Source organism: Anser brachyrhynchus (genome assembly GCF_964034855.1).
Source record: "Anser brachyrhynchus genome assembly, chromosome: 2".
In the NCBI taxonomy this organism is placed as follows: Eukaryota; Metazoa; Chordata; class Aves; order Anseriformes; family Anatidae; genus Anser; species Anser brachyrhynchus.
Genome location: NC_137695.1, coordinates 64,744,886 through 64,772,076, shown reverse-complemented (window position 1 = coordinate 64,772,076; position 27,191 = coordinate 64,744,886). Strand labels below are relative to the sequence as shown.

Sequence of the window (27,191 nt, the reverse complement as noted above, 5' to 3'; positions counted from 1 at the left end):
GGGTAACTAGAACCAATCCCACAGAGGACTTAGGTACCAAGAAAGAGACAATGTACTGGAGTTTTATTTTGGGACTGCTTGACCTGGTTTCAAGCAAGATTTATCCTGTTTTTAGCATTTTGAATTAGATTTATCTAACTGGGAGCTGTAAGGATGAAATGAAATTGGGAAAAGTTGCCTGAGAAGAAATACACCTTGATTTATTTGTGTAAACATCAGTCTGCAGAAACCCTGCAGTGTTTTTTAGAAGAAAATTAACTCTTTATCTCTCGAACTGTTAGGGATTCCTCACATTCCTTTGACAAATGAGGATATTGGCCCATGAACAAACTAATGAACCGTGAATGCAGCTGTGAAAGTGTGTTGCGTTGTGCAGAGGTGGTCAGTACCTGTTAGTATGCTTTTTGTGCTGGGTACTGCTGCAATGTTGACCTGTGGTGAACAGAAGGTAGCTTACTGATAGAGGTGCAAGTCTCCCTCGTGCTTACCACAGGGTAAGGCCATGCACATGGGCATTGGCCATAATGTTGTGAGAACACTGTAAGCATGCACCATAACTTATGCCATGGTAACCTTTTCATCTACACGTAGCTTTAGTTTAATTGAACATCTTATGTGAGATTAACAAAGAGAAAATGTTTAATGCCCCCTCTTTCTGTCAGCACAGTAAGGAGAATGGCTTATGGCATGTTTGAACTTTACTTACCACTAACAATAGGGCTTTTTAAAATTTATTTTGTATTTAATTTGAGGGAGACTGCAAAGTTGTGGTGGCAGAGCTCAGTGGTTGGTTCCAGTGGTTTAAGTCAGCATGTTCTTGTTACAGAAAACAGAGAGCCAGTGGGATAAAACTTAAGTCCTGCAGATGTTTAATGACAGGTTTTAGCAAACTTACGAACTCCTCAACTATGTAGCACAGTATCAGAGCCAGACACCATGGACAGTATATTTCAAATAAATCTTTAGAAGTTGCCAGTGGAAGCTAAACTTTGCAAAATATGAAGTCATTCTCAAAAGGGTTTAGATCTGTTAAATATCATGTGAATAGCCACCTATTTCTTGAAGCTAATGTTTGTATGCCTAAATCAGGAACACACTGCATGCATTTTAGCTCACATGTGGAAGGGGGAAGCTTTTGCACATAGACAAGGGAAAGTACTGTTGCTGTTTCAGTGTGGCATTCTGTTTAATGCGCATTTCATCTTTTTATATGTCTTAAGGAAATCCTTGTGGTTTTTTTCTCTTTCAGAATCGTAATGAGATAAAAAATGGAGCAATCCTTCGGTTAACAACATCTCCAGTAAGTTACTGTTCTGTTCTTCTCTCCCTTCAAAGTAAAGATTTGATTAGTAGAATCACTGTGAAGTGATTTATATATTTTCAAGCATTAGCCACACTTTATCCCACAATCCCCTTACAAAGGACAGTGATGGTGTGGTCACAAGAAGACTGTATGCGTTGATCTCTTTTTTTGAGTTGTGGGTTGGGATGGTGCCTCTTTAGTGAAATTTTCTGATAGGGTTGGCACAGTGGGGTGTTCTTTGTCTTTCACTTCTCTTCCACTGGGAAGAGCTTTCATGTCCAAAATACCTCTGCTTCCCTGCTGGAACTGCAGCCTCACTCAAGTTCTCCTGTCCTGCCCAAGAGCTCTGAGCCAAGAGAAAAGCCTGAGGGTTGGATATGGGAGCTCTTCTGGGCAGTGCAGGTCAGAGCTTTCCTGCTGTTGGGATTTCTACTGAGTAAGCAGCTGCTATAGTGTTGAGATTTTACTGTTTTGTCTTTATTTTTTCAATACCACCTCCTTGCCAGCTCCTCAAAAAGCATAGCAGAGTTGCTGGTTGCCTTGTAATGGCCTGTTTTCCTGCTGAGTTGAGCCATGCTGTTGCCACATGCTGAAAGCCACTATTAGTCCCAGAAGATGTATTTCTCTGGCAGCAGCAATCACATTTCCTTACTGACAAGCATAGTGTGCCATTGAAATGGTTTACCTCTTTGTGGTGGTGTTTTAGCTTCTGCAGAATCATTGCATTCTTACGGCCAAAATCTGCCCCCATGTACTGCAGCTCATTTAAGCAGGGAAGACAGAGCTGGGGTGCTTTAAATTTTGGCTTCTGTTGAACCTGTTAAGAGTGGTGTCAGATGCAAAATCTTGTTTATCTAGAAGCTACATGGAGATATATACTGGATGGGCCACTTTTCAGCTGTAGGACTTACCCTCAATGTGAAAAAAAAAAAAAAAAAAAGAGAAATGTATGTTGCTAAAAATTTCCTAGGTCCTCCAGATACCATATGCATTTTCACTTGTCCCCAGCATGCTTAACTTGATGGTGATTTATATTAAACTTGGGAGGAGACTGAGTTTGTAATGCATGTTTGTGTATACATAGAAATTGAAGAAGCCATTATGAAAACACATGCATGCCTCTGAAGTTTTTGGTTAAGTGTATCTACGTGAGTGTGTCCTCTTAACAGAAAGCACACCTAAGCAGCAGCTGTCTGAACAAAGACAAGAGATTTCCATTATCCTTTGTCATCTTTTTCACGGTCATATACAGAGCTTTACAGCTGTAGGAGTAAGAGCCATGGTCTTAAGCTGCTGTTGTCAGAGTCTGTGTGACTCCAAAGCTTCTCACTATATGTCATCAGAACAGCCTTGTACATGAGAAACCACTTACCTGTGAAGTAAACCCCATCTGGTGGAGCTTCCTAAGAAACAGAAAGCCCCGGCACCAGCTCCTAACCTTTGGGACTTGTAAGAACAAATATCCAAATATCCACTCCACCAAAAAAGGGCTATTTACTGGCCAGATGTGGGATGTCGTGAAAGCAAAACAACATCTGTGGTTCATCAGGAACCAGTGTGGTCCAAATGCACTGCATCATTCTTCTGTGTAACCACAACGTGGAGTGACAGTATGAGATGACTCATGGAATCCTTCCCCATCTCAAAATCCACAATGAGTTGCACCATGCAAAACTGAACTGAGGCTGTGCTTTGACGTATCTGTGGAAATAGCTGTCTGTCTGCATGGTCACTTGTGCAATTGGAAATACGACCTTCAAACAGAAGACAACTTTTGGATTTATAATGCTTTCTACTAATAGCTGTGGGCAGGAAGGCAGGGCCTTGCATAAGATTCTCCTGTGCTTGTTCTGTTTCTTTGGTCATCTGCCGTAGATTCAGTCAGCCAAGACAGGGCTCCTTAGGATATTGGGCTGTTACCCATTTTCTACCAAGTTAGGGACCATGCTTGCACAAGCCTACAGTTAATAGTGACACAGGGATCCTAATCTGCCATCCTGTTATGAGCTAGAAGGCCAGTCTAGTTTCTAGTTGTCAGTATTGACATTTATCCCTAAACCAGGGCTTATTATCTTTTTTTTTTTTTTTTAGTTAACTTTTTCCCATAATCAGGGAAGTAACTTGGGTGGAGGTTTTAAAGGTCTGGGTTGGTTTTTGTCAGATTAAAGAGTATTTGTATTCTTTAAATAGAGGTAAAATAAAGTTCTGCATGTTCCTGTACTAGAATAGTGTCTTTGCTTTGAAGGTACTGCCGAAGTGGTCATCATAGAGGTACCTAAAATAGATAGATTAAAGGCTTCCAAGCTGTGGTTTTTAGGCTGGTGACCCACACAATGCTTGTATTTAACCCTGAGAAGCTAACAGGCCATCTGTTTCCATTTTTTCCTCTGAAATTCTATGTGAAAGCAACTGTAGATGGAGGAGATAAAGGGAAGAGCAGGCTGCAAGATATACTTCTGCAATATGGGAATGATGCTTTCCTAGCTCCCAGGGCTAGGTGGAAAATGTTTTTCTCATCCTGTGATAATATTAAGATTCTATTTTTTTTCCTTTTTCCCCCCCTCTGTATCAGTATAAAGCTGAAATTATCTCCTCCTCCCCTCAGGCAAAGAAAATAGTAGCAAAACCACTCTGTGTAGAGGTTGGGGAATTTGAAAGGAGGGAAAGAAAGATTAAAAGAAGTGAAGAGGAGCCCCATACAAATTATCTGGTGCCTGGGATGTGTCCATGTAGCTTCAGAGAGGTCCAAGTTCTACTTTCTGGCTATTGTGGGCAAGAAAAATCTGTCCTGAACTTCACAAGCCTTTTGAGGAAACTTTTTTGAAGAGTTGAGAGGAATAGTCATGGCCAGGTCTGAAGGCTGCAGGAAATTAAAACACATTTCTAGTTCTTAATTTTCATGTAATATAATAGCATCAGAAGCAAAAGTCATGCTATACCCATTCACAGTTGCGTGCCATCAGTCATTGGGAGTTGAGTGAGAAGGACAAGACAGGATCTTCTGAGTTCTGTTGCTGTTAGTCTGAAGTCGTGTATTGCTCATGTACCCATTACAGGTACTATTAAAGATTAAAATGGTGGAGAGAGGGGAAGGAGAAATCTAGGAGAAACACAACAGTATTTTTGGGTTGGCTTCCTTAAAATTAGGATTAGAAATCCAACTTCCCATTATCTAAATGAAATACTTCCTCTTTTTGAATCTCAAATTTAGATAGTTTTGGGTGTGCGTATAAGTCTCTTTTTTTCCCCCCTGAAATTCATTGTTAATACTGCAAGAGCAAAACTGCAGTTCTGGTGTGCTGCTAAATCCATTATAAATGCTTGCCTTCAGAGATTTATGACGTGTCTATTTTAGACTTCTTTGAGTTAGAACTTTGCAAACGCCAGTTGTTGGGCCTGGTGGGAATTTGAACTGCCTCTTTGTTTCCGCAGGTCTGTTTGCTAAGTTTGTGCAATTCTCTGAAAGGCTGTTTTTTTCTAAACAATGCTATTTTTTCCTCTATAAACCACTCACCACACAGACACTGTGTTTCCTAGGTAACTTGAATACAGATTGAATTTCTCTCATATTATCTTTGTTCCTATATCATCTTTCTCATTTATTTTTTTGCCATCCTATCATCTTTCTTAACAATTCTTTGTGCTGTTGTGTGTTTTTGCTGTTCTCCATGACCTGTTTCCCCCCCTTGTCCATTTGCATTTCTGAAGGGACTCATCCAATGTTTTTTGTGCAACAACCTTTTTTTGTATTTGAACATATGTGACAGGTGAAATGCCAGATTGTTATTGTCTATTTTGTGATATTCTTATTCCAGTGGATGATGGGTAGGTGTATAAATGAGCTGTAATTACTCCTGAGTGTGAGACTGTTCCAAAAGGACAGCTCTGTCCTGCAATGCAGCAAACAGAGTCCAACCTTTTACTGTCTGCAGCTTTCTTTTGATCAGATCCTGCAAATCCTCATTGTAATGACTAATCATTTTGAAAGGCTGCTAAAATGCTGGGAAGACTAAGCTAAGGAAACTGTTCTCTTTCTCCCTCTGCCTTTAATTTAGCGATTTTGAAACAGAACTGATTATTGGAGCACTAGCTGTTTGTTTTGAAGTAGCTTCTTGGGTACTTAGGAAGACATGGCTTGCTCAAGAACCGTATACCTTTAATGTTGAATCAATGAGTAGCCTTTTCTAATGTAGTGTTTACAGTGCCTGATCATTTGCTTTTATCATGTTTTTTTGTTTTGTTTTTTTTCCCTGGTTGGAGATTGATTGAGTTCTCAAACCTGTGAGTTGTTTGTAGCAGCTGTATTAGCATTTCTAGCATGAGCAATTATGTAAAAAGGTGTGTTTGCTAAGTCATCATAGTGTTTTCCCAGAATGCTTTTACAGATGTGAATAACATGTTTTTTTTTTTTCTCATCTGTGATCTACCGATCTAAGACACATATAAGGGAAGAGTGGGTTTTTCAACTCATTTTTCCTTATGCATCCAAGTCCTCTATCTTTAATGAGTAAAAGTTTGGGGAATCTGATCTAGAATTCATCTACAGTTGCCTTAATCTGTGTTCAACTGACTTAATAACCTTTAAGTTGGGTAAATACATGCATATTTGCAGATCAAGTCTATGACTGTGATTACATTTGTTATGTAGTGGTGAATTAGTTATTATTAAACCCTATACCAAGAGCACTGATTGTGGAAGTCGTTGAGCTACTTTTATATTTGTCTGCACTTAAATACAAGAGGAAGTTTTGGGAAGTGGAGTTGTATTCTGTCTTTTAATAGATAAAGGTTTTGTGTCATGTGTTCAAGTTTCAAAGTCATATTTTAAGTAGTAAGAAAAAATGGTTATTTCAAAAGCAGGGGTAGGAAGAAAGCACTGCTTCTCAAACACTCCTAAGTGGCTACTGATTGCATAAACGTCTTTTAGGCATATTTGCATAATATGTACAGCTATGTATCTGTAATGATTTTATCATGGATTTAGTACACAGCTCTAGATGTGACCATTTCCCTGTTCCTCTGTTTCTGCCTCCTTAACTATGTGTAGTGGTTGCACAGGACTGCTCTGTGAATTACATTTGTACAGTGCTTTGGACTGTAGAAATTGTGCTTGCTGAGTATTAATATAAAAATGTTAAAAAATTAATGCTTTCACTAATTAAAGTGGAATCTCATTGCCTACCTGGCATCAGATGCTAGCCAGTCTTGCTGGGTTTGTTGAATCTGGTTTGCATATAATGATGGTTGTGTAACGTGTTCGCTCCTCCACTGCTTTCTGTCGTATATGCAGTTGTCGGTGAAGTGGCAGTAACACGCCAGGAGGAGGTAGCAGTTTAAACCACCATGGAGTTTCAACACTTATCGATATAAGTATTGATAAGTCACTTAAATCACAGAAGTGCATATTTGGTTAGTAAAAAAATGTATTTGCTAGTTACTGATGTCCTTTTTATCTAGCAGAAAGATGAATAATGTGACTACTATCTACAGGGAAGATGAAAATACTCTTTTTTTTAAATTATTTTTTGCTTTTTGTAAAGAATAAAGAGGAAGACTGATAACATAATCTAAAAACAGCCACAGATAAGAAAATCCATACAGTCCAGATTTCTTCCATAGCACATCAATGTTTCATTGTGGTTGCATTTGGAATGTGTGTCTTCCCTTCTACCCTGGCTTGATGTATTTTGTGTTCTGTACAGAAGCCTCGTGGGCATCTGTGTAATAACTTGCTTTCAAAGTTTGATGCACAAAATCTTCAGTGCCAAACAAGTGATAATTTGATCAGTAGAACCCTTTGTTAGGATGTTCTTGGGATTCCTAACCTCCACATGGCTATCTGAGGCTCTAAGCAAGCCACATCTTGGATTTAGGTCATTAGTTTTCTTTTTAATCTGTCATCCCATCAAGCTGCTTATTTTAAGCACAGCTGTTCTCTAAGGGCAACCTTTCTGGCTGTCCTTAGAGCAAGTCATTTCAAACTAGACATGTAGCTTATGCCTCTTGACAGCCTTTTGAAATGCTTGGTCTTCAACAGCACACATTTTACAAGTCTCCTGTCTTCCTGCCTTTCTAAACAGGAGAGCAGTCAATGCTGTCTTACATTTACTTCAACAACTGTGTTTCTGTTAATTCCTTCATAACACTTCTCAGTTGGGCAGATTTTATATATTTATTTATTGTTCTCACCTGAATGATATTTCAGCAGGAGCAGAGACATGGCAGCTAACGCTATGGTTGCTTTAATGAGCTATGCTCTCTGTCCATCCACTGATGGACATCATTAAATCATTAATGTAAATGATTAATGTAAATCATTAAAATAGCTAATAATGCTAATAATAGCTAATAATGTAAATCATTAAAATAGCTCCCTGGTAAGTACTCCGAGTATATTTCATCTGGGTTTCATTTTTTAATGCAGTCATAAGTGATCTGTACATTCCATAAGCATGTATGAGTGCTATGGCAACAAGGACTAGGAGGCTTGAGAGAACTGCATGGTATTCAATGAAGCGATGTTTTCACCCGTCAGGCACTTGCAATGACAAAGGCCAATGTTACTTTTGGACATGTTTCCAGTGAGACGTGTACCAATGTTTTTATTGAGACAAATATTTGTGTAGGCCATTAATCAAGATCTGCTCTGTCATTTCCTTTTTCCAATATGAGAAGGCTTGAGGTTTGCTGGATGCAGTAGCTTGCAAAACTTGTTTGATGTAGCTCAAGTACAGCTGTGTAGAAACTTTTCTGATGGGGCATTTAGCAATGACATAGTTCAATAAAGCATGGGATGTTAGTAAATTCTCTTTTATGTGCTTAAAACAGGGCTGAACAATTTTTGTAACAAAGAGACATTGCATTATAGATTTTTGTGCTCTGTAGAAGAGACCAAACTGTCTCAGATTTACGATTTTATTTTGTTTTTAGTGTGGTGGATTGCAAAGCTCTCACTGGCTTCACAGGAACTAGGACTAACATATCTCTGTTGAAAGACTGGTCCTGCTGCTGTCCCGCAGCATAGGTGAGCTGTTAATTGCACATCCCTGTGCTGGTCTTCTCTGTTTTGGAGAGAGATAAGGTTAGCTCTTTCCCAGCTGGGTATTGATTCATATGTAATGGAAGTCTAATGGGTAGCAGCAGTTCCCAGTTCCAGGTGTTTATGGTGGGGGTAGGAATCCCTTCTCAAGAGGAAGGGTGAACTTGACAATTAATAAGCTATTGTTAATGCATATGCAGATGAGGTGTTGGACATACAGCAGTTGCAGATGTGATGTGAAAGGGTTTGGAGGAGGATGTTCTGGCTCTGCTCACATATCCTCTTTTGCTTGCTGCTGTGTTACATGTGAGATTACTGTCCCCACCTGTTTGGCCACAGCTCTATTGCCTGTTTTAATTCCTCCGATTTACTGTTTGAGCAACTCAGGAGTGCTGCTCAGTCACAGTGAACCAAGTGTTTTGTTCATCCTTGCTGTTTGCTTCATTTTCACGGGGTCCAGAAGCCTTCAGAAGAAGACCTGCTTCCCATGGAGAGATGGTAGGGTTGTAGCCTTCAGACAGTGAGGGGAGCAGGGGTACTAACCTCCCAGAATCATGGCAGATGACCGAGGACATGCACAGACCTTAATGAGCAAAATTATTTAAGCAATTATTTCCAAAGTCAGGGGAATGTAGCTCCTAGGTTGATACTGAAGACTTTCCAAAGTGCTTCTTTTCTGAGGTAGGTGGGAATTCAGACATTGCATGCATTCTGAGAAAGAGTAATATTTTAAGGATACGTTGCTTCTCTGGATCTTCCCCACTTGTTATACCAGGGAGTCCTGAGAAGATCAAGCTTAATGTAGGGCTTTTTTGATGAGGTAGGAGGTGGCTGTTGAACTTTCAGTTCATGCGGTAGTAGTGATTGCTTGGAATTTTTGTAGCTAATTGTACAATAGCATTTTATCAAAATTTCTTTTGCGTACTCCGAAGAAGGACATGGTTTGGAGGAATTATTTCGTGGCCATCCTGGATGTTGGAAGTTAATGGGATCTATTTTTATATCTTCCATAGGCTTTGGCACATTTGGCACATTTTAGTCTACCAGCTGCTTATGTTTGAGAGAATATATATATGTATATTATTACCATTTAGACAGCCATTGTCCATTACAGAGAGAAGATATAAGTCATTGTTTCTCTACTACAGCTCAAGCCAATTGAGAGTAGGTAATTTATGGTGGCAAAGGGGTGTTTTGGATGACAGGATTGTGCCTTTTATAGATAATGTAACTGCTATGGCTATACCACCTAATGCTTAAGGCATAGAAACGCCCCGAAATAAAGTATATTCTATTTATCTTCAATACTGTCTTAGTTGAAGATGTTAACCACAGTTATATTAACTAGAAAGTATTTCCTCCCTGTACATGCTTCTCTTGAATAGAAAGGTTCTGGGAAAACCTGAGTGTAGACCATACATTCCTTTTTTTCTTTGTTAAAAAAAAAAAAAAGAGGGAAGTAACATTTTTTTTTTCTCAGAGGATACTGGGATACTGGGACATTTAATTTATTAATGTTTGTGAAGCAGTTAAGATTATGTTGAGAGGAAACTTTATCTATAACACAGTAGTTTTACTTTTTCCTTTGTTCTCAGTTTAAATGTTCACTTCCACTAAAAATGTCTACTATCTGAGGACCTTCATGTGCAGAGATGATCATCTCTGTGAAGAGTATATTCATTACTTGAACAGAAAATTAATTGTCTGTCAGTGCAGCCTTTTTTTTTCTTCTTATTTTTCTTCTCTTGCTGAGAAGGAATAAACAAAACCACAGAGAAAGTAACACTGAACAGAATTTACCACTAATCTGGTTTCCTAATCCTAATGGCACAATGGCACATAGCTTCTTATTTACTTTTCGTTCAGTGCAGGCAAGAAGTGAATTTTGGGAAAAAAAAAAAAAAAAAAAAAGCAAGTATTTGCATATAATGAGGAGGATTCTTTTTCTAAGAGAAGTACTGGCTAGCTATTAACTAATGCTTTTGGGAATTGTGTTTAGGTAAGTGAAAGCATCAGATTGAAACTGCGAGATGTAAAGTATTTGTACAGCTAAACAGAAGGACAAATTCATAATTTAATATGCTTTACTTATATATCCCCTTAGCTTTTTTTTTTTTCTTTAATCATTGGTGTTATGTTTGGATATTGCTGTCTCCTCATCCTGTATTTAAAGTGTTAATGGTCAGAGTAGCCTCATAGATGCAGTATTGAATTAACACAAAGATGTATGAGTGGCAATATAGTATGTGGGAAGTAATCATTCCTATGCTTTTTTTAGAGAGAATATGGGTTTTTGAATTGAGAGCAAGTGGAAGAGAAGAGAGGGAGGAAGGAACAGAAGGCCTGATATTGGGCTCTTTTGACATAACCTGCTTAGGACAGTATATGGTCTTTATTAATAAAGGTCATGAGAAATGCTTAAACCAAGGAAGTGTTGCCAGGAAAAAAAAATGTTGTCATTACTATACTGATACTGTCTGATGTAATTTGTTTTATTCCATTTTTACTTTTATTTATATGACACACTAACTTTTCAAGCCAAAGGCTGTATTTTGTAATGCTTGCATTTTGACTGCCACAATGGGATGTCTATCCATTGCTCAATTTATGATTCTGCAACAATCCAAATAATTATACATAATGGAGGAGTAATACATGAATAATATAATTTTGTAAAAGTAATGTGCATTTGAGCTACTTGAACATTTCAGAGAATGTAAATGTTAAATATCATTAATATTAAATATGGCCATGGTTCCTGTTTGCGCTGACATTTTATTTGTTATAGTCATTGTAACATAAGTTCTTTTGGTTTTGTTTTGTATGCTTTTTCTTTCAGGCTCAAAATGCACAGCAGCTCCATGAAAGGATCCAATCTTCTAGTATGGATGCAAAGTTAGAAGCACTGAAAGACTTAGCAAACTACTCACGGGATGTTACTTTTGCCCAAGAATTTATAAACCTAGATGGCATTTCTCTCCTAACACAAATGGTTGAAAGTGGCACAGAGTAAGTATTCTGCTTAAATTGTGATGTTTCTCCCATATGGTGTATGGATAGACTCTCTTTCTGAGTGCCTGAAGTATTTCTACAAATACTAAGATAACAAAGTGTCAAATCTAAACAGTTCTCTGCTGCTAGGATAGTATATCCATTATCGATGAGAATATATTATGTATTTTTAGTTTTTCCGAACAATGGAATGGTGGGAAAGGGGAGTGAGCAATGTCACAAGTAACCCTCCATGCTACAAAATTTTGAGGAAGACTGTGGTCATAGTTTCTCCCTTTCCCATTAGAATTTAGATAAATCAATGATAGTTTATTAAAAGGCTGATATTTAAGTGATGTCACATGAAAACTGTGTTTTAAATTCAGTGTTTTTCAAAACATTGTAGAACATGTAATGGCAAAGTCTAGTGCTTGCATTTTATTAATACTTCTATTCTTTACCAGAACATCTTAACGATTTTAACCACTGCTGAAATTTTGGACTGTGGTATTGAATGAGTTTTCCTTGTCTTAATGTGGATGCTACAACAACAAATATATCAAATGGATTATTGCACTATTAAATTATGTTTTAAGTTACTGTTTCAAGTAGGTTTTTAAATTCGAGTCAGAGTTTTTAGCGCTTTGCAGTCAGTGTCAACCTCTACTACATATGAGGAGTCAACAGTTCCCACACCCTTTGCTGAGAGAAAATAAACATGCTAAAGGTACCCCTCCACATTCTTTGGGGATGTCCAGTCTTGTGGACTAGGCATCAGAAGTCAGTTGCTGAAATCATTTTAGATCCACTCTCAAATGTGCTTGTGTTCCCTCAGGTTCAAGAAAGTAAGTAATTTAGGGAGTAAAGCAAAAGCAGTAAGTGGCCTTTGAAATGGTATCATCTGTGATGATCCCATGCAAAATGTACTGTGAATTTTCAAAAGCAAGCAAACAAAAAACAACCAACCAACCAAAAAACCTTCTTAGAATCTAGTAATCCTTAGGTTGGAAAATGTGCATACTCTTGCTGATAAGCCTGTTATGTGGCTAATGGTCTGTTGGACTTTTCATCTCCATTGCCTAACTCCAGTGGTATACTGGAGTTCCTGTATGTCATGGTTTCATCTTCAGTATTTTGGGTTTATGGTCTTTATTTTTTTGCAGTGACATGATCTGTGGCATATATTATGTCACTTTAATAAATAGAAAACTTTTTTAATATATTAGTCAAATCATCTTATATTCATATACTTTTTCTTTAAGGACCGAAATAAATTAAAACTAAAGATAGGTTTAAGTTAATGTAAAAGTATAAACACAATTATATCCACCACTTCCCACTGAACTAATTAAAAAATTTACCGAATGGTCATGCTTGTATGTGCCTAGGAAGATCACAATCAATTTAAAAGTCACTGCCTCTATAGTTTATTTTGTCATGGATTTAGTTAAACGGTTTACCTTTTACACTGTGAAAGGTATTTAAGCTAAAGCTCTTTATTTTGTATTGAAACAGACAAGGAATGTTCACTTTTTTTTTTTTTTTTTTAAAGCACTGCTTTTAGCTTCATCAAGGCTAAAGCAAGTGTCCTCCTCACCCTTCAGATGTGTCTGTACTATTGCTTTGTAGCTGAGAGCTGGGCCAAGCTGTACCATACTGGTCTGGTTTAATAGTTAACTGTTTTCTGGGAGGGGAAATTACTTAAGCCGGCACTGCTGCTGAAAGAAATGCTCAGCAATTTACACCCTGGTAATAATTCATGTCTGAGGGCATAAGTTTTCAGACCACATGGCAGGCTTGTAGACTGGACATATGAGCAGAGTCCCATTGCATTTTTTTTTTATTTTTTTAAGTGGCTTTCCTTTGGAGGAATTTCAGCTTCTTCTTTTGTAAGTGGTGTAATGTATCATCAAAGAGGCATTGATTGATCTACCTGTCTAATCTATTTCTCACAGTTTCTGCCTGTGGGGAGAAACACTGTCTAGTTCAGACACTGAGCAAAGATTCATACTAAATATTTCCAGCATCTTCACATGTTGATGAACATTCAGTACTTACTGCAGTCTTCTTCATATTTATCAATCTAGACAACCTGTATTTCTGTTTTTTCCAAGTCTTCCTTAGCGAAGGGACTTTGTAAAGCAAGGACATCTGTGCTACACTGTGCATTCCCTTCTACTTTTATGCTGTGCATCACTGTCTGATAAACACATGTTTGACAGAACTTGAGATTTAATGAAAGGAGCAAATCCTAATATAAAGAGACTCAACAAACTAAACCTGCTGTGGTGCTGCTGCTTCCCTTTCGGGTCTGACTTCCAGCTATTGATCCTGACCTCCTACTTCAGGGTCTGTCACTCATTGGGCTTCTTGTTTCAACACACTAAGCCAACAGACAAAGTACTTTTGGGTAAGAATCAATAATAGTGATTTTTTTTTTAAACTTGATTATTGTAGAAAAACAACTTTTCAAAATGTCCCGTGAGTGAACAAAGTGTGTGTTGGGGGGGGCGGAAGGGGGGAGGGGGAGAAGAGGAAATATATGGAGGAGAGAGTGGGACAACAAGGACTGACAGCACTTTGAGTTCCCTAATCTGTCAAGGAAAACCAACCGGAGTCAGTAAAATGTTCTCAGATGTTCTCTAGTCCTGCTTTTCCTTGGACTCTCTGCAATGACATTCATGAGACATCCCACAACATGCTGGTTGAACTGGCCAACCTGGCTGAAGGTCTCCTTGCCATTAGCTCCCATACCGGGCCTGCCCCTTCAACTGCATGGCCTTGGGGGCTGTGCTGCTGAACAGGTCACCAAAAAGCTCTCTTCCCTTCTCTTCTCCTTCCTAGTACTTGCCACTTGATGGTATTTTTAACTCTGATCATTTCAGTGTCTGTAGGTTGACCTCCTCAAACAGTTATGTTAATATAACGTGGGGGTGGGATGTTTTGGAGGAGGAAGGAGCCAGAAGTTTGAGGGAAGGCTGGAAACTTCTTTGATGGGCCATGTGTCTTTAATGTGGAGTTATCTTACCCACCTTTGAGTTATTGTTGTTGGGCCAGCCTGGCTTGAACGAGGCTACAATCCAACCGTACAGCTGAGGAACCCGAATGGTTTGATGCTGCTACGAGATGGTCCAGCTCCCTGCCCTCTTCTCCCATTCTTTGTGTGCTAACCCCTGCTTTGCAGCCCAGTTCTGCTGTCTTCCTTGAATTGGGTCTGGTGTCTGGATGCTTCACAAAGCCAATCCAGCTCGTTAACTTGTTTGAGAAATATCCACTTTGGTTTTGCACAGTCAGCTTTTGCTCATTTTGAGACTTGCAGAAGAAAGAGGGGAAGTGGGAGTGAGTGGATGCAGAAAGAGCATGTGGTCTGTCCATCCTGTTCATTCCCCCCCCTCAATACCCTTCTTTATGCTCTGATATTGGAGCCCAGGCCCAGAGATTGGCGTGAAGCCTATGGGGGGCCATGGGGAATGGGACACACACCCTGAGTCTGGTGCTGCTCTGCGTGGAGCTCCCCTGGGTGCTTTCCTGGCCGCCCGTGGGTTAATACAGCTGAGGTACAACCCTGTGGTGGGTAGAGCCCAGGCTGAGTGGGGCCTCTGTTCATGGTGTGGTGCAGCTGTGCTAGAAATTGATGAATTTTGTTAATTCAGGCTTTATTCTCTATATTCCCCAAAGGGGCAAACAGCGCTCATTAAAAGTACCATCATGCTCAGTATAAGTTTGCTCTGAGGTTTTCTTTGCATGTGGAGCTCATGTTAGGGGCAGCTCTTAAGTTACAATTTGAATCTGTAACTAAATTTTAGTGGGCAGCCTCTGGAAAGCAAGACTCCAGCTACAGCTTTCACCAAGGAAAAGGCCCATGCTGTATTTATACTTGGCTTTATTTATTGTGCTACTTACTCGTTATTTTAGTGAAGCTGATGCTTGTAAAAGTACAGTGGTCAGAGCAAGGGAATGTAAAGTCCTGGGTTTCTAGTTACCTCTGCTTCATTTTGCTGGTGATGGAAAGAAGTAGTAATACAAAAAGTTGACAAGAGCTAGCAGTGTTTCTTATTTAACTTCCTGTATGCTATATCCCTGAATGTTGGAAGAAAAATAAAATGCATTAAAAAAAAAAGCCTTTCCAGTTTCTGATGATAGTATAGCTTGAAAAATAACAAATTAAGAGAGGTCTTTTAAATTTTTATTATTATTTCAATAAATAGTATTATTTCAATATTATTTTGATTTTAATATTACATGTAGTTACCATAATTTGCTCCAGATCTCTTCGAGTGCCTGCTGCTTAGAGCAGAGAAACTGTAGGCATGGTGTGTGCTGGGACAAAGCCATAGGGGTTGCTGGTGAATGGATTGTAAGATGCATGGGACTCTAGTGAAGCTGAGAAAGAATCTTGTCAATATTGATATATTTATATTAGCAGAGATGCAACATGTCTTAGAAACTGTACTTACTTATCTCAGTCCTGCTGTTTGAGGTGGCTCATTGCTGGTTTTCCTTTAGGCTCATTCTTGCTTCCAGAGTATGCTGTGAGTCTTTTATTAAACAACAACAAGAAGTTGTTTTTAAGGTTTATTTTTGTGGTTCAGGTGACCTATAAATAATAGTAGAAGCTACAAGACAAGTTAGGTCGTGAAGAGCAAGTAAATGATGATTCCATTTTGTAATTATCCATGATGCTGAATCATTTCTTATACTTGGTGCTTCTGTTATCACCAAAGAGGTGTGTGTGTGCATACACAAAGTTTTTTTCCTTTTAAGAAACTTCTTCAGAAAGGGATTTCCATAGCACTTCTAGCACTGTTTTTACATTTGAAGCCCAGTTTGTGCCTAGTTAAGGGAATTTGAATATAATGTCAATCTGATTGGATGTATGGACAGTGTAAAAGGGAAGTGTGGGGATGGGTTTCTTCTGCTCTCTCCCCCCACAGAGTGCAATATGCTAAAAATAAATAAATAAATAAATAAAAAAAGGCAGAAGGAAAGCAATGCTAGAGGCCAAACTGGAAGAAATAGTCATGTCTCCTTGCTACCCTATCTGAGATAATGTAATTCACTCACTCAGAGATCTGTTCCGTAGTCTAGTCCAGAATTAATATTTTTGGAAAAATATGGCTGTATAGGCAGTCATTCTGATGTTACAGAAGGCTGGTGTAAAGATGTAGTGTATTTTTTCCTTGACATGTCAGATGAGTTGTGTGACTGGGACAGACTCTCAGCCTTCCTTAAAAGGGAAGAAAGAACCCAACTGATAGTTTTTGTAAAGTCCCTATAAGAAAAGGAAAATACAAGTCACAGACCATAAATAATGAAAGCTGTAAAGAGTTAAAAGGAATCTGAATTTATTCTTGTCATTATCAGTAAAAATAATCTCACGACTGGGAAGAAAAAAAGGAAGACCTCTAGTAGAATTTTCAGTTTTTTCTTTCCTTTTTTTTTTTTTACTGGCAGTATCACTGTCTCTGTCACTTGTCATTTGGCTGAAATCACAGATAGCTTTTGCCAAAAAGCTGAGACTATGCAAAGCCTAGCTGCCTTGGCAGTAAGCAGAATTGTTTCTGTTGCTGTTGGGCAGGGAGTTCTTCAGAGGTCCGCTTCGTAGATATGGCTGTGCTGAGTAGCTTTATTGTAGCACAGCAGTGTCACAGGAGCGTGCTGGTTGATGCTGCTCAGACATGGTTACAGATTGTCTGGTTTTAATTTTAAGGGACATGCAACCGTTTTATGGGCAGATCAGAGATGAAAAACTTGCTTCAAATTGTGGTGGCTGTTCAATTTTGTCTTCCTGCTGGAAATAATAAATGTAGCTAGATCAGAGTTATACAGACTTCTCAACAAACATGTATTTGTATATTTTTTTTTCTTTTTTTTTACCTCTTAACTGAGAGGAGTCTTCTATTGAACATGTGCAGTGGTGGAGTTGGCTGCTGTACAGCTGGAAGTCTCTGAGATGGCATTTGTGCATTATTTAAGGACAAATTGTATTGTTCAGTGAAATACTAGCTCTTGGCTTGTCTTACAGAGATAATACTGTATACCAGCCCAGTGGAAAACTGAAGACAGATTGGTTTGGAATTACTCCAACTTTAACACACTTTTTGGGACAATTGCTCAAATACCTGCTAATGTTTTTTTTCCATCTCAGTCTGATGAGTATTTCAGTACTGCTGTCAAAACACTTAAGCTGCCTTCGCTCACAGCCTCTTGTTCCTGTCCTTCTTTGTTTGAAGAGTTATGCCAATAATATTTATCGCAATCTGGACTGGAAAACTTGTCTAGATTATTAAAAGTGACAATAAAGGCTACTTTTAATACAATATTCCACAACCCAGCTCAGCTCCTTCATTGATGAGCTCACCATGTTGTCCCAGAAAGCAGTTATACAAGCACAACTGACTGGATAAATGGAAAATGAGTTTTTTCAGATGTGCACAGTACTAAACTAGTAGGTCTTTGCAGAATAAAGTACTTCTTTTCCACCCTTCCCTGCTACTGGCTGCATGGTCCATGCTCCTCTTTTTGGTCATCTCAACACTTGGTCAGCTCCAGTGTTCATCTGACTCCTTAGTGAGCAAATTCATATTGCTAATCTGGCAGAAAATAAACCAGCCAATGAAGGGAGGAAAATAATTTTATTTATTTATTTATTTTGACAGCACTGGGCTGTCAGGCTCAGCCGTTCCTGTGAATCTTCACCTGGAAGCATAGATTACTTAATCTGACATTGCTGCCAACATCAATTCGTGTCCAACAGGGGCTTTGTGCAATCTTCATTTCTTAGCGCTTCTATGATGTCAGGAACATGTGACCCGTTGTCTGTAAGACAGAAATATAGAACAGTTTATAAAAATCAGCTAATCCAGTTCTTCCACTGTGGAGATGGTAATGACAGGAGAATGAACCATTGAAGATCACACCTTTGGAGGGAAAAGGGGGAGACTTGCTTCTGCCTGCTCTCCCCTCATCCTAGACGCTTTCGTTCTGGAGTTCTTCTTACTTGGCCTGCGCTTAAGAATATTAGCATTTAAATGACCCCAGTTAAGTATTGATATGAACACCCTGTTGACAGGAACAAGGGAGAGGAGAGGAGACAGTATTATTGGTTTTGGTTTGGCAACCACTTTTGTAAAATGTCATTAAAAAGAGTAATTCTAAGGCAGATTTATGTTTCCAAAATTCTTCAGAGTACCAAGTGCTAGACAAAACTCATTTTTAAAAAATTCATATGAAAATATAGTATTCAAAGAAATAGCAAAAATTAGAAGTAAAGCATAAAATCTTCACTTCTGCAACTTTTCCAGAGTTTTTCTGTCAAGCTGTGGTGACTGTGGATTATTGCCGTGGCTGTGAGGAGTGGGAGTGCTGCTGCACACATTAAAAATCATTTTGCAGATTTCATCTAAATAATATATTTCAAACCCTCACCACAGGTGTTAGCCAGACTTCATTTATGTGATCACCACACCTGATACAGACAGAATCTAGAAAAATGCACTCCTGTGTATTTGTCTTGTGATTCCTAAATGCTGCCTATTATCCAGACTGTGGGCTATCCTTGTGAGTGCCTGAAAAACAGTGTCCAAGTACAGATTTACTGTGGTTATAGAAGGTCCTTCATCCATCATCCAGTCAGTGTTTTGTTACATGCAGGAGGAAGTTCTTATTTGCATGTTCTACCTTTGCTAATAATGGCCATGGCCAGGGCCATGCTGAATGGAAGGCTTTTATCCTCTGGTGTTTTTGTCCAGCTCTGCAAATATTTAAACAGGGCAGGCTCAGAGACATGGGTTGCGGTGAGTGATATGACTACTTTAGCTCTTTGCATTTCTAACTCCAGTGGGTCTGCACTGGCTACCTCAATGGGACAAAATTTTTAGTAGTTTTCTCCAGTTCAGACAAGCCTTTATTGTGCAGTGCACGTTATCCCAGCTGTGATCAGGACTTGGAGATCTTAGGTTATTGTACAGCAATTTTTGCATGTGAACATGTAGGAGTTGACCCAGTTAGGTCCTTGCTAATATGGTTGCTGCTGGAAGCCACTCTTGACACAACCTACGGTGCACTTTGTGCAAGTTTAGGTCTGTATGGCTTGGGGAGGTCCAAAGGGAACTGCTGGTCCTTGGAATTCAGCCAGAAATGTATCACAAAGTTCCTTTGAGGCCAGACAGGGAAAATATTGTGGCAGCAAAATGTCTAAACCAGTAACTTGTCGTTAATGTTTACTTTGCATTATGTTGGCATTTGTTTTGTGATTTCTCCCTCAATTAAAGTTGCTATCTGTTTTTACGGCTTTCACCACTACAGTATCTGAACCTTTCACAAACGCTAGTTAATTTGCCCTCATAATATTTGGCCATGGTTTTATTCCCATCTGTGCAAGTGCAACTGAAGGACAGCTTCTTAAAAAAAAAATATATATATATATTTATATAGGTATCTGGCTAATTATGGTGTCTAGACTAGATCACTAAGATTTTCAGCATTTTTGACCGTGCCTGGGGTAACTCACCCAGGAAGTGTTTCTACAGAACTGTCTGGTTGCTACCACAGCCAGCCCTCCAGGAGAAACAGCAGTTGTGTGTGTGTGTGTGTGTTTATATACATATATGCACACAAAAAGAGGAAAACTAATGGAGGTGGTAGATTGTACTTGTTCCTTTCCAGGCTGACTTGCTCAAAGAGTTAGCTCGATTACTCCTTGAGTGTTAACGTTAACATTCTCTGTGGGTGAACGTGAGCAGTAATGCTGTTAATACCAGGTTATAGGCGTTTGCTTTGATGATTGATAGGATGAAAATAGTATGTGCTTCTTTTGATAACAGCCTCCACCTGTTCAGTGGTGAAAGAAGTGCATCTGTAACCATACTGTACAATGTCACTGCAACATTTGGTGTCATTGATTGACTGCTGCTCTCGTCAGACATTCAGGCAACAGAGATTAATAGAAATTGTTTGCTCTAATATGATGGTTATTTTTCCTCTCAAGTCAAAATTTGCTTCACCAGAAAAGATCTGTATAATTTAATTTTCTTGGTATTTTTCTAAAAAAAAAAAGTTGTTTTATATTGCTTATCTTCTTCTCAAATTAACTAATTACCAGTTAACTCTAGGTGGGTAAAGGTCCTGCAAATGCTAAGGAAGTCACTGTCTAAATGTTTTGTTCTGGGATTAAGATATTTGTTCTTTAATCCCTGGGTTTAGTCATGCAGAAAATGCACCTGATTACATCCTGTTGTGAAAAATCTCTGGCAAAATTGAGCCTGCCTCTTGAAATGCTACCGGTATGCAAACGCCACTCATTCTTCTCTTTGATGTCAAAAAGACACATCACCAATTTCAAATTTACTTGCCACTCAGCTCAGAAGGATGCTAAGAGGTTTTGCTGGCATGTGCTGCATAAGGTTGCTTGGATCCACACACATTTGGGAGCTGACAAAACGCTTTTGTTGTGTTTTTTTTTGTGTGTGCTTGTTACAGTTTAGCACAGTCTCCTGCAGCTCACTGTGTTGGCAGAAGCACAGGAAGGGATGTTTTGCTGAAGATGGGCTCTCCTACTGTAGGAAATGCTTTGAGCTTTTCTGCTAGTAAAAGCATATTAAGGGTAATTTTCTCCCCTTCTTACAACTGTCTGATCCTCCAGATGCTTTTTGTTTGCTTATTACTGCTGGCTACATAGGTAGCTGGGGCAGCAGAAAAAAACAAAGCCATGAAATCCAACAACAAAAAAATCCCATCATAGTTTTAATTTGAGCCTAGCTATGGCTTATTCTGTGCCTGGATATAGGATAACCTGTTCCATCATTCTCTTCAGGCATGAATATTTCAGCTCACAGCTAGCACTGAATGATGTCAAACTGCTGTCGCTGTAATGTGGTCTTTGTGTTTTCTGCACTTGAGATTACACAAGCCAGCCCTAAAGCTGCTCTGTCTGAGGCTGGTCCTTCTTCCTGAAAAGACACTACATAAATTCAAGCAGTCTAAGTAGAAAGCACAACATTGCTTATGCATAAAAAGAATGGAAAATGCAAGGTAGGAGGAGTCACGGCTGTACCAAAAGAAAAGAAAATAATCTAATCGAGTTCTGGGAGAGCAAGTTGAATCAACAGTTAGAGAGACTGGAGTGTGGGCTGTTGAGAGCAGAATGGCGAGTGCAAAGGGGAAGACCTGGGCAGAAGGGGACAGGGAGGAAGGAGGAACCTCCTTGTTTTCCTGTTGGGCACTAGTCTGCCCAGCCAAACCTCTGAAAGAAGCCTGTGAAACAGATTTAGGGGACATAGGAAGGGGCTAAGTAGGAGACTGACTTTTCCCCCCCACTTGTTTCAAGTGATATTTTACAAAAAAACCACAACAACAGTTACTTGTGTTGGATGCGATTTTTACCATTGATTGTGTCTTTATTTTGGTTTCCTTAGTAGCATAACCAGCAGTTCTGAAGCCAGTTATTACCAGGAAGGTGACTTGCAAATTGTGATTAGTGGACTACAGCTTTCAAACGTGCTTATTGCTTCCCCACCCCCCCCCCCCTTAATATTTGACTTCTAGTTTCTTGAATATATAGTAATATGATGCCAAAGCTTCTTGCTCACTGAGGGTGCACAGCCCTATATCTCAGGGAAAACAAAACAAAACAAACAAAAAAAACACACACAGGAAATGTCTAAATAAAAAATCTTTTAACTGGTATACATTAAACCTCTTGCCACAGCTAGGAACCAAGTGCTTTGGAAGCTACTAGGAAAGTGACAGCATGATGCTGAAAGCTAGTTATGTAGGTGAACCTGCTGGCATCTGAAACAGTGAGTTACATTTCTGTAAGCAGGTCATTGTCTTTCTTAAGTGGGTTGATTCAGCACTTTGGGTCTAGGCATGTCTATCAGGCTGTGAATTAAAAAGCAACAAAGGTAGCAGGTGAGTTTACACACTTTGTAAGACCACTGGACTGTAGTTGTCATTGAGCTGGCATGAAGTGGTTTTGAGCTGTGGAGTAAATACACATCCATGGTTGAAAAGCCAAGGTAATTTTTGTTTGCCTTTGAAGTCGATGGAAAACTTGTCACTGACATCAGAAGATCAGGATTTTGGTCTGTATTGGTTCTAGCTAAGCAACAACTTTCAACCATGCTGACAACTCTGACCTCAGTATTAGTAATGGAGACTGAAAGTAAATACATTTGTTAGACAAGTGATTACATGTCATAGGAATGAGACAGAAAATGCCTATGTGTAAACCTTTGTTGTTTTCTACCAAAGACTTATTTTATACAAATACTTAAATAATTTAGGATGCCTAGGAATGCTTTAATGGTTAAGAGAAATGTTTAATGTTTTCACCTTGTCAATTATCTATTCTATTTTGCTTTTTTGTTAACAGAAATATTCTGAACAAATATTTGAAATTAACTTTGAATGTACTTTCCTTTAACGGATACTGAACTGTTTCTGTTCACAGCAAATTGTTAGTAACTTACTGCCTGCTACTGTGTGTCTGTCTTTAGAATTTTATGAATTAGACTATGAATTTTGTGTGTGTGTATGCATAGGTAATTAGCATACAGATGTTTTAAAGTGTCTCTCCTCACTTGCAAGTTTTAATTTTACAGACGATATCAGAAATTGCAGAAGATAATGAAGCCCTGGTAAGAACCTGATTAGATCATCACCTTGCACACTTCCTCTTCTTTTGCATGACTGAATTCAGGCCCTTGCGCTAATCTTTATATGTAAAAGTGTCTGTGCATATTCATTAAGCCAATCTTCAACCTCTGTTTTCTGCTCTTTGATACCTATTAATAATATCTGATGGAGCCTTTTTTGCTTTGCTTGTGGAATGGGTGCTTTGTTTCTGTAACTTCTGCAGGGGGCTTCTACTATTCTTAAAAAAAATGCGCTTTTTTTTAAAAAAAACTTGAGCAATCAAATTGTTTCCCTGCCTTCTCCATGTTCCTCTCTTAAATTTGTGTGATTTATATGATCAATAGTAGGCAATTCTAATTGTTGAGATTAGTGGATAAAAGAGATCATGCCACTTTGGATTCCTGTTACTTGCTGGTCCCAGTTAGTGCTAATTATTTCAGATAACTGCATAAAGGGAGACCGTAATATAGTAAAGGACTTCTTATCAGAAACTTCTGAAGCATGCTTGTTGCCCTAATGATTTTGAATGTGATTCTTCTCCATGCTTCAAGTTAAACACACACTTCATAGGCTTTAATAAACTGGGACCGCAAGAGATGTTCTATAGTATCTCGGTAGACTTGCAAATTTGTCATGTCAAATGTAGCTAAAAACTAAGCAAGCAAAAGAATAATTAATTGATTAATTGTACATCACTCTGATGTGATTTATCATGCAGGAAATACAGGTCCCCATCCAAATCCACTCTGAATCATGCTTTCACAAAGCTGCTGCAAACCAAGTTCTGAAATATTTATTAAATCATTGCCTAATATATTAAACAGTAAGAATAAATGTGGCAGGAAGCTTAAATCCTTCCTCTACATTCTCTTTCTCAACCTAATACAGAATAACTTGTTTCTTAGGAGAAAAGCTCAGATTCTGAGGAAAATAATTAAAATGTCATGAGGCTTTCAGAATTCTTCGCAGCATGAGCCCTGCTGAGATACCTCCTATGCATTTAGGTGGTGGGTTTTTGTCCCTCATTGATGCGAAAGTAGTTTTGTTTGTTTCTTTCTTTCTTTTGTGGAAGAGTAGTTATACTCCTTCAGTACCTGACTGCTTCCAAATTCTGTTATCCTGAAGGCTTCTCTACATTAAATTACGTGATTGTCCTGTGAGTAGTCTCAAGACAGTACTACCCTACAGTTGCATTGTGCCCTGGTTTTAGGATCTGGTTATACTGATGATCTGAATTAATTATTTATGGCATAGTTTAGTTATGTTTACTCATGGGAAATAGGCCTTACCCACTTTAAGAGGATACTTACTGATCAGTGTAGATACAGCACATCAGTGAATACAGTAGAAAAGAATGTGTATGTGACTAAAGTTTATTCCAAATTTGAATGTTAAATCCTGATACTGTAAGGTTCAACTTATATCAGGGCACATAGTTCAATATTTTGATTTCTATCAGTAGTGCATGAAACGATACAATTAAAATAACAAATCCTTGAGTTTGGCACTTGTTCTAAGATACCAGACTCTTGTCGGGCAAGACATAAAACTAGTAGCTCCGGAACCTGGTCTGTTCATAACCTTTGAAGATAAAGTGGTTACACTAGTGCTGTAATGACTGTAGTTGTCAAACATCCTCAATATTTTTCACCCATGTATTAATGGGAGAAGGTCCAATGAAACAAAAACTATAAAAATAACCTCATATCATGGTATAACAAACTAAACATTAAAACTTTGCAGCTTCCAACTGCTATCTTTATTAACAGCTACTTTAAAGAAACCAAATACTAATTAAAAAAAACAAAACAAAACAAACAAACTTACTTTCCATTTACAGGATGGGATATTTCATAAAGTGCAAATATTTCACTTTATCTCTGGTGGCTTGCATATGTTAGCCTGGGGAAGTTGATTTAATTAAAACCTGATTTTCACAGAGAGGGCATGTTTAATAGCTTTCTCCACTGAAGGAAATCCTTCTCCTAAAACGTGAGTTTCTTTTTGTCTGTTCTTTCAGTATTACAGTTTCCTGTTTTATTTTGAGATTTTATTTATCCCATGTTGGCTAATGCTTGGGTTTAAAAAAAAAATTAAAACAGAAAATCCCTGTGGAACAGCTGTATCAGTTGACCTTTCTGCTGTAGTACTGAATTGTAGTCAAACCACGCTGAATGGAGTGATGATATTCCTGTGCAAATAGTTACTCCTAGTCTTAAGGAAGGCTTATCTTTTTAGGGAAATTACCATGAAATGAGCAAAAACATGAACTTAAAAGGTGGGGAATAAGAGAAAACGTAACTCTAATCACATCTTCACAAAGAACCACTGTGTAATAGCTCCTCTGGGCTACTTTCTCATGTTGACAATTACTTAATTTACTTAAAAGTGGATTAAGTCCTACTCCATAGTAAGTGTATCTACACCTGGATTTATTCAAGAATAGTTAACGTTCTATTTTAAATTCACAGTCTGTTTTCTTTCTTTCTTTCTTTTTTTTTTTTTTTTTTTTTTTTAAGTGGAGTTAATTTTCAAGCTTAGAGAAGTGCTAATACCAGGGTTACAAAGCTATTTCAGTTTTTTTGGAATGCAAGTGGTTTAAAATCAGTAGGGCTGATCCCTTATAATGAACATGGTGAAACTGTACCACAAAGAAATACTTCAGTGGTGCTTGGTGCGTTGCAAAAAATAATCTGTCAATTGCAGTGTACCAGTTAAGTGTGCTTTCTGTCATCACCTAGAAAAATAGGAGCAGCTACCCTGCAGGTTGTTCAGTCGTTTTCAGCCGTATAGAGTAAATAGCAAGTAAGTGTGAATTGCTCCTAGTTTGATGTGATGGCTTAGCTTCACTCTTGGAAAGCTTGGAGAAGCAAGGAAGTGTAGAAGCAATGAAGAAGAGTCATAGCAATAAAAGAGGTACTTGTTCACGCTGTGCTTACAGAGCATCCTGCTGCATCATTGGACTTCATTTTAGGCTTAGGTTCTTGCAATGATTTTTCCAGAGCACTTGTCCTCTTATGATTAGATAAATTCTGCTCTGTTTAAATTTATTTGTGGCCATTTATCCCTGACAACTCTGACTTACAAAGCTGTTCTTCCTCTTTGATGTTAACCTCAATGAAGTCAGGCCTGCTCAGCTGAGCACAGTTGCTGGATGGAAATTAACCACTTCCTTGACTCCTGCAGCTGGTGGTGGGCTGCAGCTCCCTTGTTGCCTCCTGCCCAGTTCAAGTTCTTTTCTTTGCTGTCTTCCCTCTGCACAGTTAGTTTCAATTCTGTTTTGTCTATGAAAAACATTGTGCAAAGGCGTACTGGCTTTGGCTTCTAGTCCTAATGGGCTGGTAGCGGGATCCTGGTCAGGATGGACAAGCAACTGTTAATTTGCAGTTTTTCCTATGCAACTTCTGTCATGTAAAACATGAAACAGTCCACTAAGCTTTGTAAAAGCTCATACTGATTTTTCTGTGACCTGATGACAGCTTACCCTGATTAATTACCTTGATTTACAGAATCATTTGGACAGCTGAATATTTTTCCATCCTCTATACCAATACAATGTTAATTTCAATGTGTGTAAACATGAATTGAGATTTTTTTCAAAAATATCTATGGAATTTGAGTGATCAAGTCCCATTAATTTAATTTGAGAAGAAATCCAAATTGCATTAGGCAATTTAAATATTTCAAAATATCAGACATAGTTCACAGAATCACAGAATCATCTAGGTTGGAAGAGACCTCCACGATCACCTAGTCCAAACTATGACCTAACACTAACAAGTCCTTCACTAAACCATATCACTAAGCTCAACATCCAAATGTCTTTTAAAGACCTCCAGGGATGGTGACTCAACCACTTCCCTGGGCAGCCCATTCCAATGCCTAACAACCCTTTCAGTAACGGAGTTTTTCCTAATATCCAACCTAAACCTCCCCTGGCGCAACTTTAGCCCATTCCCCCTCGTCCTGTCACCAGGCATGTGGGAGAATAGACCACCCCCACCTCGCTACAGCCTCCTTTAAGGTACCTGTAGAGAGCGATAAGGTCGCCCCTAAGCCTCCTCTTCTCCAGGTTGAACAATCCCAGCTCCCTCAGCCGCTCCTCATAAGACTTGTTCTCCAGATCCCTCCAGACCCCTCACCAGCTTCGTTGCCCTTCTCTGGACTCTCTTGAGCACCTCCATGTCCTTCTTGTAGTGAGGGGCCCAAAACTGAACACTA

The 27,191-nt window shown here is 38.7% G+C and overlaps 1 protein-coding gene across 14 annotated transcripts in view; it reads left to right on the top strand.

Moving 5' to 3' along the window:
* ELMO1 (engulfment and cell motility 1) overlaps positions 1–27,191 on the top strand; it is a 305,702-nt gene that overhangs the window by 72,996 nt on the left and 205,515 nt on the right. For 12 of the 14 annotated variants that reach the window (XM_080579779.1, XM_080579789.1, XM_080579794.1 and 9 more), the window contains 3 exons: positions 1,250–1,300; positions 11,182–11,351; positions 22,937–22,972. In XM_080579779.1, coding sequence (XP_080435905.1) covers positions 1,250–1,300; positions 11,182–11,351; positions 22,937–22,972 — 257 coding nt within the window. Of the gene's footprint in view, positions 1–1,249; positions 1,301–8,233; positions 8,328–11,181; positions 11,352–22,936; positions 22,973–27,191 lie in introns of all 14 variants that reach the window. The other 2 variants (XM_080579784.1, XM_080579782.1) reach the window with 2 other exon arrangements.